The sequence below is a fragment of the Thermobia domestica genome, chromosome 7 (genome assembly GCF_964235325.1).
Source record: "Thermobia domestica chromosome 7, izTheDome1.hap1.1, whole genome shotgun sequence".
NCBI lineage: Eukaryota > Metazoa > Arthropoda > Insecta > Zygentoma > Lepismatidae > Thermobia > Thermobia domestica.
The window spans coordinates 737,222-759,759 of NC_137460.1; the positions used below are offsets into that span (position 1 = coordinate 737,222).

Here is a 22,538-nt window from a genome sequence, read left to right on the forward strand (position 1 = left end):
AATGGTGACATAGTGGAATCACCTAAGTGGCAATTCAGCTTTTGAATGCACAAAATTACAGGTACTGCTGCACCTGCATCACGGGACTATCCACTACTGACACTCGGAAATGTGCCTGTATAGTCACTGTGATCTCACTAGCTATGCCTGAACACTATATAGACACTTGCAGCTAGACTTGTTGTCCAGTCTAGAGCTAAGAGCTTACTAGCATACACTGTCAATGTCCTCTGCTTTTATACAGGCCCTGACAGAATGTTCCAGACGGTTCTAGAACCTTCTAGAATGTTCCAAAGTTCCCCAAAGGATTACTGAATTACAGTTTGCACCAGAAAAACATTACTGCCAAGTCAGTTACACCTTACTTCATCAGTACTGACAAATTGACAAGTTGCCACATTGGCACCCCAGGTGTCTCTCTTGACATGGTCAAACAAGGAAATCAAATGGACAGTTTCTGAGATATCACAGATCCAAAATTTTCCTGGGAATTCCCGAAAATGAAATTTGATTTTCAAATAAATGTTCCTGACATAACTTGTAGCCATTCCTTCCTCTTCAAAATGGTATATTATTTTTCTCCCTAGCTCAATATTTACGGGAGATATGACCAATTGAGGCTAACAAGGTTCTACAAAAAACATCAAATTTGTCCACTTTTTGCCATCCACCATTTCTGAAACTAGAGGGGGTACGGGCTAAAATTTGATGCACGATCATCTCTCATAGAGGTCTATATGTACACCAAGTTTCATCAAATTCTGAGACGACGAAGTTTTTCTTTCTTTCTGAAAATTCGGTTGATTTTACATGGAATGGCTCAATTGTAAGTGCTATGATTTTGTACAGCATCGATTTTTAGGTTTATAAATGATCTTTTTTTTTTTTTCTATTTTCTTGAAAACTGACTCCGAATTTTATTAGCTTGTTGTAATCAGTATGAATTGGTCCTTCAAATGGCATGCTTACTTTCTCTACTGGCGAGTGCTTTCTCCCGAACTTCCCTTGTGAGGGATATGTGGTCAGCGCATCGCCGTTCTTACTGGTTTTCTTTCAGGTATCTCCTCAATTGTCTTTACGACGCTACGTGGAACACTGCACTATCAAAATGGTATTTTGTTTTTTCCAAGAGGTCAAGTAACAAAATGAAATATATCAGTTTTACGACCCAGGATTTATGCCGTGCACGCTAAAGAAGATTATGATGATGAGAATGAATGAAAATATTAAGAAAGTGGGAGGAAACGAGAGAACCCGAGAAAACCCAGGTACACAGTTTTTGCCACCACAAAGCCAATTTGACACAAGCTCGGATCGAACCAAGGACCGCACTTACCAGGTGAACTCTCTACCACTAAACCACCGCAGCCCCGGTTTAACTATTGCTTGACCTTGATTATCTCACTAGAAAAGAGACTAATCCGCCTACAGCGTTGTACATAACGTACTATATGAAACTTTAAGTTTTAAATTGATCAAATGCCTTACTTATAAATACGTAGTTCATTATACTTATTTTAAAATTATTGCGGACAGACTTAATTCCCCTTCCCTCAAGAATTATGCCAGCCTATTCTATTTAGCATACAGCAACCAGTGCACATTTGAACATGCACATAGAACTGTGGATGTAGAAAAGGTTATCGAATAGGCGAGTTTTAGAAATATTAAATGAACTCAACTACTTAAAGGAATAGTACATGTTTTCAAGAATGCATAAAATGTGTAAGAAACAGGGAAATAGTAAGGATACTTATGACTAATAATGTAAACATTCAGGGTTCCTACTGGTCAGGGGAAAGTCAGGGAAATTTTACAAAATATTTTTTCTAACATTAATTGTACACTAATTTCAGTTTAGCCACCCAATATATCTATTTTTATGGGAGGTAATTGTAATGTGCGTATGAGCAATTAATTATTATTTGTCTCTATAGAATAAATATTCTCATATATAAATATTCACCGTTATTTATGCCTTATTAATATGTAAACATCATAAGACACCTGTCATGAAAGTCAGGAAATTTTCTACCAAAGGTCAGGGAAATAGCTTTTTCACGATCAATAGGAACCCTGTACATACTCTATAAAATGCAAGTTATTAGCTATCATGTTAAGCTTTTCATTTTGTATAATATGAAGAAAAGAAAAGAAAAATAACAGACGTACCTTGCGCATATTTTCTTTGTTTCAGGACAATCGTTTTAGCACCCGTAATATTTCCTGATCAATCCTGATTCAATATGTATTATGCGAGTTTCATTACAAGCCGTTTGTTATACAATGAGACTTCCATATTTAAAATTTACAGTTTTGACTAAATTAGTGCATGAATCCAGTACATGATTTATTAACTATTTAGTGTAGGTATAGTAGCATTGTAAGTCAGTGCTGAAGTATTCAGAACATCTGAAAGAAAAACTCAAGATGTATTTTACAAGTAGGTTCTTCAAGGTAAAGTGAACTCGAAAAAGTACCAGGAATTCTTACAGGTCCCGAAATGTTTGTGCTATGACACACGAAAGGTATACACAAGGTACGGCCATTAGTTTTCTTTTATTTTACTGGATATTGTTTGGCACAGAAAACTCTCAACACATTACACTTATGTATGTTGAAAAAGTTAATAGAAATAAATACATATTTACATAACTATGTTATCCGTTCTGGTGATACAGAATTATCCACAAATAATGTAAAAAATAGACTTACACTGGTACAGGAATGAACAAAGTGGTTCCATCTTGTTGAGGGTTGAGATTCATTCCAGAGTTTTGTATCGCCTGAAGAACAGCTGGAATCGCTTGAGGGAACGAAGACATATTCACTATAATAGTCTTCGGGTTTTTCCGCACAATCTGTGCCAGTTCTTGGAGGGCATACTCATCTCCCTCCACTTTCACTGGAAGGCTTTCGATGGCACCTGAAAACAGAATATTGGTTAAATCTCAATCTCTCTTACTGGAAACTCTTCTAAAATGTAAAAATTAACAACTACTAACCGTTTTTATAAGCTGTGGAAATTCTAATTGCACGATTACTTTCTTGGTATAATTTTGGCAACCAATTCTCTTGCCATCGACTGCCAGATCTTAATTGAAGAACGCAGGCTTCACAAAGATTTTTACTTGTTGTTTATTCAACTTATTTCTTGAGGAATTTAGGAAAGGTGTTTTAGTTTTCTACAAATATTTAAGAATTCGACATCCAGTTTGGTGAATTCTATGAAAATCTCTGGAATTCCTTACACGTATATTTAAAAAAATGAAGTAAGTTGAATAACTTGAAAAAATCTTTGTGAGGCCCATGTTCTTCAACCCATGTCAGACACTCCGGGACACATTAACAATTCTAATTACGCTCTCGGCCACTAAACCGTATTACAGGATATATGATGTGCCGTAAGTACATCTGAAGCGTAAGATGCTGTCATCTATTTTTCACTGAATAGTATTTTCACGTTAAGCACTTAAATTCTAAAACAATGCGGGCCATGCATTGAAAACCCCTGAATTAGGGTTTCGCAGTAGATGGTAACACGATTGGTTCCCGAAATTATATCCAGAAAGTTATCATTAGAATTAACAAGCATATAAACTGGACAAAACACCAATCATCGAAGTGGAAATTGCCAGGATGTCTACAACCAAAGAAGACATGGCAAGGTAATCAGGTAGCAAGGGAAAACTGTAACGAAGGAATTCTACCTGACTGTTCTCCGCAGCCTATGATATGATGTTTGATGAAAACCACCATAGTTCCAGCCGACCAGTGACTGTTCACCAAATCTGGATAGCATCTCGTACAGGAACTTTCTAGGTGAACACGATACTGCACAGCTTCGCTAATCTCTCTATTCTTCTTCCATGTTTCAGGATCTTCCCCAATACCAATACATCACTCAAAGCAAAGAGTTTTCAAGATATAGAAATAACGATCAGTACGACAAAACGGATGATTTTTTTTTTTTTTCAACAGTAAATGCACCACTAGAAAAATGTGTAAATTCAGAAAGGGCCTCTTCGAAGAAGACATGTCCTTCAAACGCAGTATGTATCATATTTACGAGACTATACACAGATATTTTTTAAAATCTTTTTTCTTTATTCAACAAACACCCTTCCGCTTTTTTTATTTTATTTTAATCGTTAATACGATTGGTAACGTATACGACACCTTTTATCGATGCAACAGGAAAAAGTTACAAAAAAATATCGCCTGAAGCCGTTTCACGTATGTTTTAACCATCGTGTAGACTCAGTGTTACCAAGTAAGTGGATTCTCTTCTAACTGAAAAGAAGTTTGGTTTTACCAACAAAGAAATGCAAATTTTGTATTGCTCATGTTTGAATTTACAACGATATTGTATATCTATGCGATAAATTACTTCCATTTTCTTGTAGTTATTTTGGGTAACGGTGCTTAAAAGTACACAATCTGTCGTGTAGAAGAAGAAGAAGAAGAATATATATATATATATATATATATATATATATATATATATATATATATATATATACATACATATGTGTTGTTGATTCTAAATATACGGAAATAAGATTTAATCTTAGTAGCTGAAAATATATGTTGAATATATATGTATGATCGATACTCTTAGTTACCGTAACATCAGATAGTTGTTTATTTAAACGTTCCTATGACAACCGAAAAAAGAAAAGTATAATTAATGGAATTTGGAGAATAAAGGTAATAGCGATATAAGTAGTCATGTCTGATTTAATGTATTTTCACCGTGTTGATGTAATTAAAAAAAAAATTACACGGACTGTCGGCTGGAATGTAACGTGAAAAATAATAGGTTATATTCATTACATTTTAAATGATGGTTCCTATATACGTTACAAATTTAGCAGCTATTTTATGTATTCACAGCCAAAAAATAAATAAATAAATAAATAAATAAAAATTAGCAGAATTCATTAGCATTTGATAAAATTTATTCCTTATGTTTTGTATTCTTGATTTGTGAATGTAAGATTTTTTTCTGTTCTCGATTTCCGGGGACCAAGTTTATAATCGAATAGTAAAGCTTTCCTACGGTCGAATTCTATTTGATCAGTTCGTGTGCACAACAATTTTTCTAAAACACACAATATTTCACTATTTATATTAGAAGGACAAAACTTGTGTCCTACATTCTTAAAATAGTCGTTTCAGTAGACACACTAAAATAGGTGACAAAAACACTCATCATCAGAACACAACTTCTTATAAAAACACATAAGGAATAGAAAAGTCACTGACTGGACCGGGACTCAAACCTGGGACCTCCGGCAAACCGTGCCGATGCGTTAACCACTACACCACTCAGTCCGCTTCCCAGAATTGGTTTGTGTGTTACAGAATTCGCACCTATAGAGGATTCTGGTGTGTAAAAAAATCGATTGTTTCCTCCTTTCATAATTATATATATTCTTATAGAAATGTTATATTCTGGGCCCACCTAAAACAAATAAAAAAGAAGAATCCTGTAACCTACCTGTAGTAGACCTTAATGACAAATTACGTATGTAGTCGTTCTTTAGGTTCTCAACAGCTTGGTGGAATTGTGTTTTCAGTTTCTCAACATCGATGACTTCAGCTAATTCATCTTCTCTTATTTCTACCTTCTTTTGCTTTCCTGGAAATAAATAAATAAATACAATGTAATTTAATAGAATAAATAAAAATGGATGACTATAGAAAAGCAATATTCTCTTCCCTCTTATTTAATATACAATGCTTATCTTCTTTGAGGGAATAAGTTAAGGAAGTTGTTTTAGATTTGGTTTGTGATTGTTCAGTAATCTATTTCACTTAACTTTTTTATTTTATTTTATTAAGCACAAGCTTGTTCATGTGCTGTTACGGACACCTTTCTAATATTATGCAAATAACGCATTATTTCGTAATTGTATTTATCTTTTCCTGCTTCTTCTAAGTCTATTGCTAAGATACGGTTGGGTTAGTCACAGGCCTATCTAAAACCTATTCGACCTTCTTTGTTTTCAGGAAAACTACCTGACACAGGTCTGTCGCACTACGCGCCGTAAAAGGGAGTGTTTGCCATGTGTTCAGTCTACAGGTGCCGATACTTTCACTTGCGATTGTGGTTGTGAAGGAGTTGTTATGTTGGACACTGTTGTATAGTTTTGGTGCGAGTCTAACAAAATATAAGCGTGGGTGTATGGGTACAACTAGAAAACAAAGGCACAATGGACTCAGAGGAAGAATGCAAGCTTGCCACGGCTCGGAAAGGCTCGCGAAAATCCAGAAAGACTCGGTAGACGCCTCGCACTCCCGCGGTAGACGCTTAATAAACTTAAAGCTATGTTTATTATTATATTCTTCGATTGCCTTGGGATGGGGCATCATGAGTACGTCAAGGAAGGACGCTCAGTTACAACGTTAGGATTATTCTTTGGACGTTTTTCGTCGTCTACGTACCGCTTTTCTGCAAACTACTAACATATATTTCACATGTTGATCGTCAACTGAATTAGTTGTAGCAGTGACCACCAGATGCAGAAAAATACCAGTGTTCTCATGGAAGTCCAAGAACTCACACTCTTTCCTGTGTATTCCTCAAGCAGTAAAGACCTACCACAAACAAATTCAGGAAGAAACCATGTGAAGACACAGTTAGTGCAACCTAGGTAGTCCACCATTAATGAAGCTGAGTCAAACCTACAGCACAGAGCTGGCTAGTATCATTAACTTTTCTTGTTCGATGATCAAAGCCCTCAGTTCTTTGTTATTTTTCTCTGTAATGGGAATATTTTTATACGTATGGTAACCTATATTTTTTTTTCTCATTACAATATTTGTTTCTTTTGCCCTGCTGATTCTGGCGATTGTGTATGATGAAACAGTTTGCCCAAATACCTATGTTTACTACTAGGACAGGTGCAGCCTTCGTATTTAGTAGAATACAATGCTTCGTCAGAATTACCCAGACCTGTGAAACTCAAGGACAAGACAACTGCATCAGATAATGTTCCCGTTTGTGCAGATTATGTGATTGTCCTTTCTGACAAAACATAATATTATGATCAATCGTCAAGCTCCTCGCTCTCTGGATATAACGTCGTATGACTTCTGGCTGTTTCAGAAAATCAAAAAGCATGTAAAAGGAACGCGCTTTCACCCCCGAAAGGTTGTCTACCGCAACGTGACAGCTATCCTAATAGCACTTCCCGAGGAAGGGTTCTAGATCTGTTTCGAACAGTAGAAAGACCACTGAATTCAGTGTTTAAAAGCAAGAGGGAAATACAGTGTGTCCGTAAAGGTGCGCAACCCAAAGTTTGATTGCGTATATCTTTTGAATCAAGAACGTTAAAGCCCTGAGACTTGAAACAAATGTAAGCGTGTTCTATGTAGATATTTTAGAGATCATGACCAATGTTAGAATTTATGACGTTTTTGTGTAGTAACGAAAGAAAGTACCAAAAGTGTAAAATTTAAAAAATATACAAAATAAAGAAAATCAATATTCAGTTGCCTAAAACTGATTTTCTGCGGGTGAATCCCTGAGTATATATGCAGTATGCATCAACATTTATCCATAGGTGCGAAAATGTGACAAAGTGGATACACTGTTGAAATGAAAAGGCCATTTAATGCAAATACGTAATTTCTTTTATTATTATTATTACAGAAACGCGTCCCCTGCCAACACTATTGTCGTAAAATAACTGCAACAGGTGTGTTATAGGTTAACTAATGTAAGCAAATGAGAATTAAATGTTTCATTAACAACTGCACCACAACCTGAATTAGTTTAAGCAACTGGAGCGATAAAGTTCAATACAGTACCCGTATCCTCTGTTTCTTTTATTACAGGACGAAAAACAACGAAGTATGTTTTATTAGAGCCTTCTAGTTTACGGTCAGATATTTCGTGACAAAAGTCCCAAAGCGGACTCAAATGCTGAATATATGTATTATTATTATTATTATTATTATTATTATTATTATTATTATTATTATTATTTAAATGAAACGTAATAGCAGCGGATACAAGATGAATTTTTTTTTTTTTTTTTTTTTTTTTTTTTTTTTTTTTTTTTGTATTACGTATGTGCCCTACAGCATTTCCTAGTAGATAGATGACAAACTGTATTGGAAATTAAATACATTAAGCAAGTATTCGTCTTTTGAATATGCCGTACTACACAAATCTTTCCATCTTCTGTTTTAAAGAAATTCATACTTGGCGTTTAAAACACTTTGCCCAATTATAAATTGTGGGTAATTTTCTAAAACCAGATAACCTAAAGCATCGAGGTCGAGTCCAGTTGCTAGACATCCTCACTGACGTTTTCTTAAGATGTTTGCTCAGTTCTACCGGGAAGTTGCTGTACCATATCTTTAAAAATAGGCTCAGACTGACTTCTATTTCCATTGTTGTTGTTTGTTGACTATTCTTGACTCCAGTGTAAGTTGATACTCAGCTGTATCTTGTACTTTGTAAAATTGTGAACCTGGGTTACTTTTATAAATTGAATTTGGAACAGGGTTGGAAAAAAACATGGTTTTTATTGAAAAAACAAAAAATCCGTTTTTTTGTTTAAACCTTTTTTTGTTTTGTTTTGTTTAAACCTTTTTTTGTTTTGTTTTGTTTAAACCTTTTTTTTGTTTTGTTTTGTTTAAATAATTTGCTCTATGTATTTATATCACATATGGACAAAAATAAGTTTGTTTCGCCTTGGTGTAATTATACAACTGGGTTATGCTAGAATGGGTCACATAAGCTTAAAGCGGAATCCAAACCGCTTCTCGGCTTACATCCAAGAGAAATTGTCCTCCATTTGAACTCGAAACCGGGACTAATTGGCCACAAATTCGATAAGTCTAACGACTCACTCATGAAGGACTCCTGATAAAAAAAAATACGTTGTACTAATCTTTACATACTTGTTAATATAATTGTCAAGAGTCATTTCAGAAGGACAAAAAGATAAGCAGTTGCACAAGTGAAACCATTATACAGAATTACATATGAACAATTTCAAAATACTGTAGAGTACACAAGAACTAATTTAGTCCAAGTTAGTTCACTACGATTTTTATTAGTCCAAGTTAAAGAAAATACAACGACTTAATTTGCATATCAGTAAGAAAAGTGAATACAAATACGAATTATTTGAGTCCACTTTGGCTCAGACCCATTTATACATAAGTAGATACCAACGATACTTCTGATTTCAATAAATGCCTCTCGTGGAGTTTGTGACCCCCCTCCCCCCCCAAAAAAAAAGGACGGCATTTCGATGTATTTTATTAATAGTAAACATTATTAAAACGAAACAATATTTATACTTTTCTATGATTGCAATTGCATAACAATAATAACAAACTATTAAAAAATCACAAAAGAAACACTTACAAACTTATTAAAAAAAAAAAAAAAGTTGCTTTTGTAGTATAATCTCTCTGAGTAATGAAAGAGCTCCTTCGTGGCTAAGCGGTTAGCGTACGCGCCTTTGGCGTGGGAGACCCGGGATCGATTCCCGGCGAGAGCTCATGTGGTTCGGATTCCACGTTAATCAGTAGGTCCACGTCTCATATAGCCTCGCTGCTGAACGGGACGTTAAACTCAAAATCAAATCAAATCAAATCTGAGTAATGAATGGGGAATTTAGGTTTCAATATAATACGAACATTTTTCTTTGTTTGGTTTAAATTAGTTTTTTTTAACGGTTTAAACCAGCCAACCCTGATTTGAAACGTAGGATTTTCTACAACTGAACCCTTGGAGTAGCACTAGCTCAAGGTACATTTTATATTACCTATATTGCTAATGTTGAAAGAATGCATATAACGTGCTATGAGATATTTTGGGGATTTCCACTACTGTTTTGAGACGGCAAAACAGAACCGTGTATGTAAAAAGAAACTCGATTTAAAGTAATCTTTAACATGTATTTTGTCTCATATTTAATAAGTGTGTATGTTAACTGGATTATACCATACGTGATGATGATACCGACCAAAATCAGGAAATCTACTAGTTCAGTGCACCTGCCCTTATCCATAGCACTATTAGTCTATATGAATAACTTTATGAATGTTTATTTTTGAATCTCGATGACTTTAGTTAATTCCTTCCAAGATTTGCTAAGTTATTGAGTATCAATAATTCTCCATTGACTCTCCTACGAAGTCTTTAATGATGACTGTTACTATCACTCCTACCAAGTCTAACTATGACGAAATAAACTGTAGCATTTATATGACAAAAGATGCTTACACTGCTGCAACCTGTGGCTCCCAAAATTCGGGCCGAAATTATTACACGTGCGTATGAGATTTCTCTGAAAAAATGTTACTTAACCAATACTTCTTAAAGATTGAGCATTATGTCAAAACTCGGAATTTTAACACATCTTACAACACGCTGTCCGGTTAACAACAAAACACAATTACAAAATGCTTACATTGACAGAAATCATCTCAGATAAATTTACAACATTTACAGCATTTACAGACTGCTTTGGTGATACTGAATACCAAAACAAAAACAAACTTTAGTAATTTTTCAAAACTGAGAACAATATAAATGTTTCCAATATTATTATTTTCAGATATTAAATTATTAAGATCCCATGAGAAAATAAATAAATACTTTTTTTTTAATTAACGTTTTACCTTTATCACTCTTCTTCTTGTCCTTGCTTTTGGCGTAATATCGAACAGGCACGATTCCATTAGAAGATAACGATCCCACGTTCCATGCTTCTGGCGCCCTCGCTAGCTGCTTACATTGACAGTAAGTGAGGCTGTGAACATTTCTCCCTTGAAACAGTAGATACGACACTCGCCCACCGGTTCTCACGAGGCGACTCCACACAGAAGTAACAGCCGACATCTTGGCATTTTCTACAAAGACAATTACATGATAGAGAACCACGCTGATAAGTGATAAATTACTTGATTGTTTAATACTAACATTAGCAGCTTAAAATCGTAAACATTAAGTTTAGAGTTAAACATTAAACATTAAATTAAGAGTTGAACTCTTAAACAAATAATCGATTTAGAAAAGTTATTTGTACGAAAAAAGAGATTTATAAATTTCATATTTATTGCAAGACGACCATTGACGTTGCGAAAACTTACGTTTTTTTATTAAAGAATCTTCCTATAAATGCATACACAACATTTGTGTATTTCTCTATAACAAGTTTATGCACTTAAATTCGTGGACATCAGTTTAGTTTACACAGCTTACTTTTCAGAAACAGTCTTTTCAGGGGGTATGTATTTCAGGGGATGACCGCCTTCGGAACTTTATCCATAATTTCTTTAGTTACGTAAGCTCCAGTTTGGATATAATAATGAAACTTATGGTAACATTTTCTATGTGAAATGTTCTGACTACCGGCTTTCAGACGAATCTTTCTTTTGTATATCGACCTCAAGAATAGAAGTGTGACCTGGTCAGCGCACATACCGGAACAGTAAGCCAGAAACTCAATTTGATTTTCTGTCTAGTATTAGAATCCTTCTATGGAGGTAAACCATTTCATGTGCATGAAATCTTTAGTAATAGTTGAATTCAACAGACTACGGCGTATTTACTTCTCTAAGTACAACTGTACAGTGTTTTTAACTATCATTATGATCCTAGACGCGCCGAAGATATAATACATCATAAACATTACATTCAAATAATGTTTATTCAGTGGCTGAGATTGTCGGTCGAAGCCCGGTTTGTCAAGAAACATTATTTTTTATGTAATTGTGTTCAATCGGGAAGTGAGTTCATTTCGTACACAAATAAAGCAGTTTTTACCTCATATTATAGAATAATTATTCATTACTTACGTGCTTTTAAAGACCATCGTATTTGTAATTTAGTTACATGTGTAATTTATTTGCGTAAATGAATCCTAAAATAAAGTTCGACTAGGAAAATTCTTGTCAACGAGCTTTCACGTCGAGAACGGCCTGAAACATTGAAATGTGTTGCTGCTGTTATTATTCAACTTTGTTCTGGAGTACGCTATAAGGAGAATTAACAATAGCAACCAGGATACTTTAAAGTATCTAGGATCAATATTAACAGATCAAATCAAATCCATGAAGAAATAAAGCGTCGACTGAAAGCAAGGAATTTGTGTTATCATTCAGTTAAAAATATTTTGTCGCGAACTCTGTCGAGGAATTTGAAGCTTAAAATATATATAAAACGATAATAATGCCTGTTGTTCCGTATGGTTATGAAACATGGTCTCTTACTCTGAGGGAAGAAGGCAGACTGAAAGGATATGAGAATAAAATCCCGAGACGAATGTTCGGACCCAAGAGGTATGAGAATGGAGAATGGCGGAAACTTCGTAACGATGAACTGCATAATTTATACGGTTTATCAAACATTTTTACGGTCATCAAGTCTACGAGGCTCAGGTGGACAGGTCACGTAACTAGAATGGAAGAAAATAGGAACGCTTTCAAAGTTTTAACTGAAAACCCATCCGAAAATCGTCCATTAGGAAGACCTAGGCGCAGATGGGAGGACAATATTAAGGTAGATCTTGCAGAAATGGAAATAAAAGGTAAAAACTGGATCCAGTTGGGTAAGGATAGAAGTCAATAGAGAGGTTTTGTGAACGTGGCATTGAACCCTAGAGTTTCGTACACCATAGAGTTAGTGTAACTTGATGCAACAATACACATATTATGCGAAATGTAAACAAATTAGTTCTCGACAAATGATAAGCTGAAGTCTTCATATGCAAAGTAAATAAACAAACTTCATATACTATTTCACAAATGTTTTACCTATTTGTAAGTAGTTTAAGATAAGAACATTTGAGTGTTGTTTATTCTGTAGTGGGTAAGAATTAACCTATAATTTCATTTCATTTCATTTCATTTTATTTATCCTCCATTCTGTACAAACTTGGAAATAATTTTCCGATAGTACATGGGATTCGTCATGGTTAATTGATGCAGTACATATATATTAGACACATTTGTTAAACATAATTCATACATTTATACATTACAGTAATTTGAAGTATCATTATACCAATACTACAGCATACCTTATATATAAATGAACCTATGTATACACTACTACTATTACTTTGCTACTACTATTTACATTGTGACTATTTAATTGATTATATTCATCTGTTGTATAGAAGCAATGTGACAATAGGTATTCTTTTAATTTTCTTTTGAATGTAACATTAGACTTGATTACCTTTAATTTGTTTGGTAACTTATTGTATAGCATAATACCAGCATATTTTACTCCCTTTTCGTACATTGCTGTTCTATGGTTTGGTGGATGAAAATGAGTCTTATTTCTTGTGTTGTATCCATGCACGTCACTGTTTGTTGTGTACTCATTTATGTTGGATCTTACAAATTCTATTAAGCAATATATATACAAACATGGTAAAGGTAGTATAGCTAGTTCTTTAAAATATTTCCTACAGGACTCTCGGGGTCCTACACCAGCTAGGATTCGTACAACTCTTTTTTGAAGAACAAAAATATCTCTACTTTTTACAGTATTTCCCCAAAATATTAATCCATATCTTAATATAGATTCAAATGAGCAGTAATATAATATTTTTGCTGTATTTCGGTTTATAGTATTTTTGATGGTTTGTACGGCAAAACACATTTTTCTTAACCTATTTGCAATTTTTTCTATATGATAATCCCATTTTAAATCTGCTGATATATGTACACCTAAAAATTTTACAGAACTAACTTGTTTTATTTCGTTTTCTCCTATTTTTATACTTCCTTTATCTAGATTGTTGTTTGTTAATTTAAAACTTATTGACAAGGTTTCTTTCTGAATTTACTATTAACTTATTATGATCAAACCAGTACGTTAGCTGTTTTACAGTGTTTTCTATGTTAGTATTTAATCGTTGATGGTTTTCGCCTGTTATTGCTACACTTGTGTCATCCGCGAATAATGTGGCTTTTGCAAAGTTTAAATTATCCGGGAGATCGTTTATATATATCAAAAACAGTAATGGCCCAAGAATTGATCCTTGTGGTACGCCGCATTTTATTTTATTCATTGTAGATGTGAAAGTAGTTAATTTTGAATTTCTCCCATCTACTCTAGTTATTTCTACCACCTGCATTCTATCTGTCAAATATGAACGAAACCAGTTTCTTATTACTTCTCTTATTCCACATTTCTCTATTTTATATAAAAGTTCTCTATGAGGCACTAAGTCAAACGCTTTTGTAAGGTCTAAAAACAATCCTATGCACTTATTTCTTTTATCTAGTAGTTCGCTTACGTAATTCAGATATTGATAAATAGCGGTTTCCGTTGATTTTCCTTGAATAAATCCATGTTGATCTTTTGAAATTGTTCCAGTACTTTGTAAATACAGTGTAACCTGTTTGTTCATTGCTAATTCTAATATTTTCGCAAATGTTGTAATAAGAGAAATTGGTCTATAGTTACTAATATCTATTTTATCTCCCTTTTTATAAATTGGTTTGACTTTGGTAACTTTTAATTTATCAGGAAATACTCCTGTTTGGAAAGAAAGGTTTATTAAATAGCATAAAGCTTCAGCTAGAGAACTGTTTACAGCTTTTTTTGATAAGCGCAGGAGGTACTTCATCAATGCCTGCTGACCATTTATTTTTCATTTGATTGATAATTTTTATTACGTCGGTCACATTTACAGGATATATATACATTGAATTTAGATTATTTCTTATGTTAACTTTCCCAAATTGGTTGCTATTTTTGTGTTTGTCATATATTCTACTTAAATTTGTGTAATAAGAATTGAATGTCTCTGAAATCATTTGTGGGTTATGAATTACTTCATCATTGCATTTTATTTCAGTAATATTTTCCCTTGTTTCATTTATTTTTAGTTCATTATTTACTAATGACCACAACGCTTTGGTCTTATTAGACGAATGCTGTACTATAGTTTCGTTGTGCATTTGTTTTGCTGCTATAATTACACGTTTATATATATATTTATATTTCTTTTAATATTTTTCGAATGCTTCAGTAGTATTTCCTTTCTTCCTTAACAAGTTTAGTGTTTTCATTTTTTGACTGGAAATTTTAATACCCTGAGTACACCATTGTTTGAAAGCTTTTGTTCGTAAAGTAACACTCTTTTTGGGAAAAGCTACATTGAAATAGTAACTAAAGTTATCAAGAAAAACGTTCCAGGCTTCATTTACGTCATTGTGCAAAAATTCTTCCCAATTTTCATCTTTAATTAGCATTTTAAAGTGCATAATATTATTTGTATTGAAATTCCGCCTATATGCGTGTATTTTTTCTTGTTCCCGTTTTAAAGACACACTTTTATTTATTGGTACATTAATAGTGAAGAGTTGACCGAGATGGTCAGAAAACCCAATGTTTACTACCCTAGCATTACTATTTAATATTAAGTCATTTATCAGAAGTTGATCTATTGCTGTTTTGCTATTTTCGGTTATTCTAGTAGGTGTTCGTACGATTGCTTTCAAGCCATACGTTTCTAACATAGCATTAAATTTAAAATCAATCTTTTCAGTTTTCAAAAAATCAACATTTATATCCCCTATTACTGCTACGTTTTTTCTTCTTTCTTGGTAATATCTAACAATTGTTTCCAGTTTGTTTGTGAATAAGTCTAAGTTACCGTCAGGTGTTCTATATACACATACTATAGCTAAATTTAATTGCAATAATTCTACTATGCTACTTTCAAAATGTTTATCTACATTAAAATTTTCAAATTTCGTATTTTTGTTTGCATCCAAGCCTGCTTTAACCAATATGCACGACCCCCCTCTGTTCATGTGACATCTACATGAATTTGCTAGTAATTTGAAACCTTCTACATGTAGGTACTCTATTTCATTTACCTTGTGTCAGTGTTCAGTTAAGCATATAATATCTACATCACGTAAATCATCTAGCATCGCTATTTCTAACATAAGCCTTTTTTGAGTGTTCCACCCCTGCACATTTTGGTGATATACCTTTATTGGAATTATGTTTGGTTTGTTTTGTTTGTGCTTATCATCACTAAAAAATCATCTGATAAGTTTTTTGGAAGCTTTTTGTTTCTCATTGGTTTCTGTTGTTTCTCTCTCTTCCCAACGTTTGCACTTGGGTCGCTTATAACCTTTGAATCTTTACTATTTACATTTGCACTTGAATCGTTACTTATTGCTGATATCTGGATATTTGTATCGGTCATTACTGGCATATTGGTCTGACCATCAGAGATGATTGGGGAATTAATTTCATGCCATGGCAGAGGAATTGGTTGCAATTTGGTTTTATTTTGTATCATGTCTGCTAGTGTTTTTGCCATTTTTTCTTTACCTATTTTATTTAGGTGAAGCCCATGTCTTGTGAAACAAGATCTCTTTACATCAACGTCAACAAATGGTGTATGAAAAATAATAATAACACAGGGTGTATGAAAAATAATTTTACAACTTTGAAAGCTCCTATTGATTTATTCATATTGCAAGGATCCCCACATCACAACAGACGCACGTGTCAACTCAACACGTGCTATTATTTATAAACAACATAGCAGACAGCAAGCCATAGCGGAAGGACACCGAGGAACGCCGAAAGCAGACGGACCTCACGAAAGGACCCGAGGAGGACAAATAAAAGGAGGAACACCGAGGGACCAAGCATCAGTCGTCCAACTGATCAAATCACCTACACCGCCCTGAGGTCGCACTGGACTAGGGGACACCCATCCTTCCCGAGGTCGCACTGGACTAGGGATCCTCTCAACAACAAAGCCTTGCGAAGCTGCCTTGAGCTGAGGGGGCTATCCTTGCAAACTCACCGAACCGGCAGGTGCCTTGGAGACTGCTTTGAGAGAAGGGGCACCGTGCAAAACACCTATACTCCTCTACTTGGACATTAACGAGGAAACAGCATTATTCTCTTTGTAATCAAAGACGTTTTGTATTTATCAAATTTTATAATAAAATTGGTGAAGGGATAAATCTCGGTCCATTATTGGCTCTACCAAAAACATTACATGGTGATAGGCACCGGAGTTTTGTACGGGACGCTCTTTTTATTAACTTTTTTAACAGGCACAAGGTCAGTATCAGAATCTATTTTATCTAAGTTTTACTATCAAAATTCTAAATTTAATTATCAAATTTTCTCTCTTCCTTTCCTTAAGTGCGATTTATGCCGGAAACTAGATCGGGTAAACAGACATATAGATCAGGAGAGAATAACACAAATATGACAGAGGGTGCATCCAATTTATCCTTTAATATGCCACACTTAACGAAGTATGCGGGACACATGCACGAGGATCCGGACAGGTTTTTTATGATATTCGACCATATGGCAGCAATGCAAGCATGGTCACCGGCTAAGAAGAAGGAGATTCTACCGATATATTTACAAGACACGGCACTAGATCTCGTATTACAGCTTAAAAATCAAAATCAATTTGACACACTGACATATGACAATCTAAAATCTAAGTTAGTAGCTTTATGTAGACCAAAGGTCCCATCGTATAAAGCAGAGCAGGAATTATTCGAGGTACAACAAGGAATGGACGAGCCAATAGATTCGTACTTTTTACGTAAACTCCGAGCAATAAGGCAGTTATTACCGGAAGCGACTGAAGAACAAAAGATTCACCATTTGTCTTTGGGTTTGCAGAGGGATTTCCTTAATAAGATAGCATTAGAAAGGTTTGCAACGGTAGAAGCGCTACAGAATAAATTAAACACACTGGAAGCAGCTAATGACCTTTTAAGGAAAAGAGAACACGCAGAGCTATCACAAAAATTACATATGTTATACGGCCAGAATAATATACCTAACCTGCATAATACATCCTATGGCCTATCAACCGAACCAAAATCAATATATCCTGGACAACAATTATACCATCATACCTATCCTGTGCAGATGCAACCTGTTACACAACCAATGAACAGCTATATACCAGGGTATCAACAACAAAATAATCTTTCCATGGCAATTCCTCAACCCAACCCTCAAGAAATTCAAACCTCAAGCCAGGAACCTAAGACCGTTCCCCACCAAGAGCAAAATCCTCCACAAAGTGACCTCTCTACCCTGGCCAATAAAATGGCAGAATTGTCGCTGGTGATAGCCCAGACGAATTATAAAAGCCATCCGAGGAATAGGAACCAGGGAAACGGAAGGAGAAACAATAATAATGGGAAGAGAAAACAGGGACAAGCCCGGAATAATCGACACGCTGCTCCAACGGAAGATCAAATTTTGGTGTGCGCAATATGCCGGAAGCGGGGGCATGGGGCATCTAATTGCTACAAGCGTCAAAAAAACGCATAAGGCAGCCCCTTGACAAGGGGGCCGATAGTTACCATCACACGGAACGAGGAGACCCAAAAGAAACCGACACAAATTACGAAATTCCTGTAATAAACGAACAATCAGAACAATTGGCAGAAAGACGGGAAAATATTGCATTAGAGGACGAAAATAACAGGTCGCATTTAACAATTAAAACTAAATTGGGCCTTCAAAATGCGATAATTGATACAGGAAGTACTGTTTCCCTATGGCCCACCCAAATCGTTCCCCCTGGGACAAATATAATTCCATTTCAGACAATAATAAAAGGAATTTCTGGCAACAACATTTATTTGAACCAAATAGCATTAATAACATTTAAAATAGGACAGACAACATTCACTCATTACTTTAGGATAATTGACAAAACAATGCCAATAATAATAGGAATCGATTTTCTCCAACGTTCGCATTCCACCATAGATTTAAACAAGAACACAATCTCGTTTTTTAAACGACCGAGGAAACCGCAGTTACCAGTTCAAAGTACAGAGAATACATTGTCAGCTTTAACAACTCAGATAATATCACAGACGGATCACAATTGTTTATACCTGACTAAGCAAATAACTTTGCCTCCAAGATCGCATACATATGTACAAGTAGCAGGAAAGAAAAAAATAGCTGACAGAGAATTCCTGTATGTATCATTGCTTCCTGGATTACGCGAGAAATATAATTTAAATGCCCTTGATCAAAAGATAGAAACAAGCAAAATGGTCATGTTAATTTCAAATCCAAATGGCAAAAGCGTAACTATAAAGAGAAACACGCCAGTGGCGGCTCTTGAGGAAGGGCACGAAATCTCTTTTAACGCCCTAGAAGAACCAGATTTTTTTGAAAAAGCATATCAATTTAAAACGAAAGAGGAAACAGAAGAACGTTTAAAATACACAAAAACACTTTTCAATAAAGAGCTCTTTGACGTCAACCCCGACCTGGACAGAAAACAAAAGCAAGCAGTTTATGATTTGTTATTTAAATACAGAGACGTTTTTACATATGCACCTGATGATATTGGATATTTTAGGGGATACGTTCATAAAATCAGAATTTCTAAGTCTGCCGTATTCCACGACCGCTCCCCACCTATTCCATTACATATTAGAAGTCAAGTAGATAAGCAAATTCAAAACCTTATCAAAGCAAACATAATCAGGCCAACTGACAATAATGAATTCTCTTCTCCACTTCTTGTGCTCAAGAAGCCTAATACGAAGGAATTTCGAATAGTTCTCAACCTGCAAAGTGTAATACTTATACCAAGTATCTGTCGGTACCATTTCAAGCAACAGAGGACGTTCTAAACTCTATAAAGGGGAAAACTTTCATAAGCATTGCCGATCTTTCCAATTCATATTTCCAAATCTTGTTGCATCCTAAGAGCCGTAAATATATGACCTTCGAGCTCAACCATAATAGAAAGTCATACGAATTTTTGAGATGCACAATGGGGGCCAAAACAAGTTCCCAAAGTCTTAGTGTCGCCACGAGAATGATTTTGGAAGGACTACCAGATAGAATTACAAATTTTGCTGACGATCTTGTTACTAGTTCGTATAATTTTCCACAGCACTTGCAGGATCTAGAATTATTATTCCAGAAGCTTAGGAAACACGATTTTCGAGCATCACCTAAGAAGACCCACATTGGCTATCAGGAACTTAATGTATTAGGACACCTTGTTAGTGGAGAATCCATTAAAATATCTCCAAAAATAGCTAAAAAGATACGAAATTTCAAGAGACCTACTACAAAGCGGATTCTCAAAAGCTTTATAGGCCTATGCTCCTATCTTAGGGCCCACATTAAAGACTTTACGTTAAAAATTGAGCCTTTCCAACAATTAGTAACATCCAAATCTAAATTTAAATGGACAGAGAATCACGATGTTCTCTTTGAACAATTAAAAGAAGATATACTAAATGCTCCATCACTTGCTCACTTTGACGATTCGCTAGAAATTCGCGTTTATAGCGATTGCAGTCAAACTCAGGCAGGAGGACTACTCGCCTGCTATGACCCAAAAACTAACACTGAGAAGGTGGTTGCTTATTGTTCCCGGAGGCTAACGAAAAGTGAAGAGAAAGCAAGCACATGGCAAAAAGAATTGTACGCTCTTATATACACATTGCGCAAATTTCGCTATTTTCTACTAAATAGAAAATTTAACCTATACGTAGACGCAAAGTGTATCGCGACGATGAATAACCAGCCGGACAAAGTCGGGAAGTACACAAGATATAAGTTATTTCTAGCTGATTATGATTTTGATATACAATATTTGCCCGGATCCAAACACCCAGCAGACATAATCAGTAGGCTAGAACAGGCCCAAGATATTAAGAAAGAAGGTGAGAAAGAAGAAAATGACGAAGAAAAAGGGGAAGACTATTATGCTTTTAAATCAAATAGCCTTCAAGTTAATACTGTAGAAGCAGGAAATAACGAGCCTTTACCAAATATCGCAAGAGAGCAGCGCAAGGATGAAAATTACAAAGACATCATTTCCGTTTTAGAAGGAAGGGAACCGGAAAAGATCTCCACAGTCAGATCAGCAAGATTTTTTTGTCTTAAAAACGGCATCTTATATCGAAAACAAAACCACCCCGATTATGGATTACTACATCTTTTATGCATACCGAAGTCCCTAGCTAATTTGTGGTTCACAACCTTCCACCGCCAGGCGACCAATCCGCATTTTGGATTTTCAAAATCATACAAGACCGCTATCAAGAAATTTTATATGCCATATCTGAAAAACTATCTTGCTAATAAGATACGCATGTGTACTGAATGTCAACATCTGAAGAAACTAGCACAAAAGAAACAAGCCGAACTTTTACAACACCCGGTGGGAGAGATAGCAACAACATGGATATATGACGAGTTAGGGCCCCTACCAAGCAGAGAAGGAAGAAATAAGTACATACTAGTAGCTACGGAACTAGCCACACGATATGTCATTGCAAAGACAGTAGACGCCATAAACGCGGAAAACATAGAGAAATTTCTGGAACATGATATTATCCTCAAATTTGGAGCTTTTACAACATTATATTGGGACCGACACCCAGTACATGGAGCAACTCGTTTACAAAATTTGGCGCAGAAGTACGATTTCGCTTATAAGTACTCACCCGCATATAATCATGCTTCCATAGGGTTAGTAGAGCAAACTAATAAAATCATACAGAATTGTCTAAAATTTTTCGTGCAAGAACACCATACGGATTGGGAAAGATGGTTACCGCACGTTATTTTTGGTATCAATACGTACGTACAAGGAGGGACCAAATATTCTGCAAGTTTCTTGTTGTTTGGTTATGAACCCAGGACCCCGCCATAATGTACGCTCGAATCAAGACAACACATACAAATTGACAGAAATAAACTAGCAGCCATCAGGAAGAAAGTACGAAACAACCTGGAACAGGCGTATAATAAACAAAAGCAGTTTTACGATAAGCGCTATAGACAGACAACTTATAATCCAGGGGACCTTGTATTGGTATATTATCCCACAAGGAAAATAGGCTTACCCGAACATTTCACAGTTCACTACGACGGCCCGGCACGCATCCTGGAGAAGATTAATTCAAATTTGTATAGAGTAGAATTACCATCTAAATTTAAGGACAGAATTCAAGAAATTGCGGTGGACCGTTTGAAACCATTTTACCAAGACCAAACTGAGGGAACACAAGACTAAAAAGAAAAAGGCACAAATCCAACATATATATAACAAATTTTGAATACTTACCTAATAAATGCTAAAGTGAATTACCCTTTTCCCGTTCACAAATTTTTTATTAACCCACACCGTAATCTCACTTCTTCTCTTCCCACGGGTGGCCCGCTTGTACTCCTTTAGAAAATTTACTATTAGTTTGTCTAATTTTTGCTCCTTCAACTTTTTAAGATAGCGTAGCCCACTTAAAAATTTTTTTTCGATGGATTTTTTTTACTTTATTTTTTCTTAAAACCTTAATTACTTTCTTCGTTAAACGACTATTCACTAGCACCATTGTCACGATACTAAATCAATATAATAACACAGTGCTTTTTTTTTTCTTTCATAGGATGAACCGAATAGCCAGATCAGCGATTTACCTTTGCATACTGCTCAGTTCAACAACCTGTGGCAATGAACTAATATTTAGCCAGCTGGGACTTACAGTAG

At 35.1% G+C, this 22,538-nt stretch overlaps 1 protein-coding gene across 2 annotated transcripts in view; it reads right to left on the reverse strand.

The window, feature by feature from the left end:
* The window catches only part of mRRF1 (mitochondrial ribosome recycling factor 1), a 47,347-nt gene that overhangs the window by 15,314 nt on the left and 9,495 nt on the right, over positions 1 to 22,538 (reverse strand). For both annotated transcript variants that reach the window (XM_081764041.1, XM_081764042.1), the window contains exons 2-4: positions 10,654 to 10,884; positions 5,504 to 5,644; positions 2,716 to 2,926 (exon numbers count right to left, since the gene is read on the reverse strand). In XM_081764041.1, coding sequence (XP_081620167.1) covers positions 2,716 to 2,926; positions 5,504 to 5,644; positions 10,654 to 10,873 — 572 coding nt within the window. In that variant the 5' untranslated portion in view covers positions 10,874 to 10,884. The remainder of the gene's footprint in view (positions 1 to 2,715; positions 2,927 to 5,503; positions 5,645 to 10,653; positions 10,885 to 22,538) is intronic.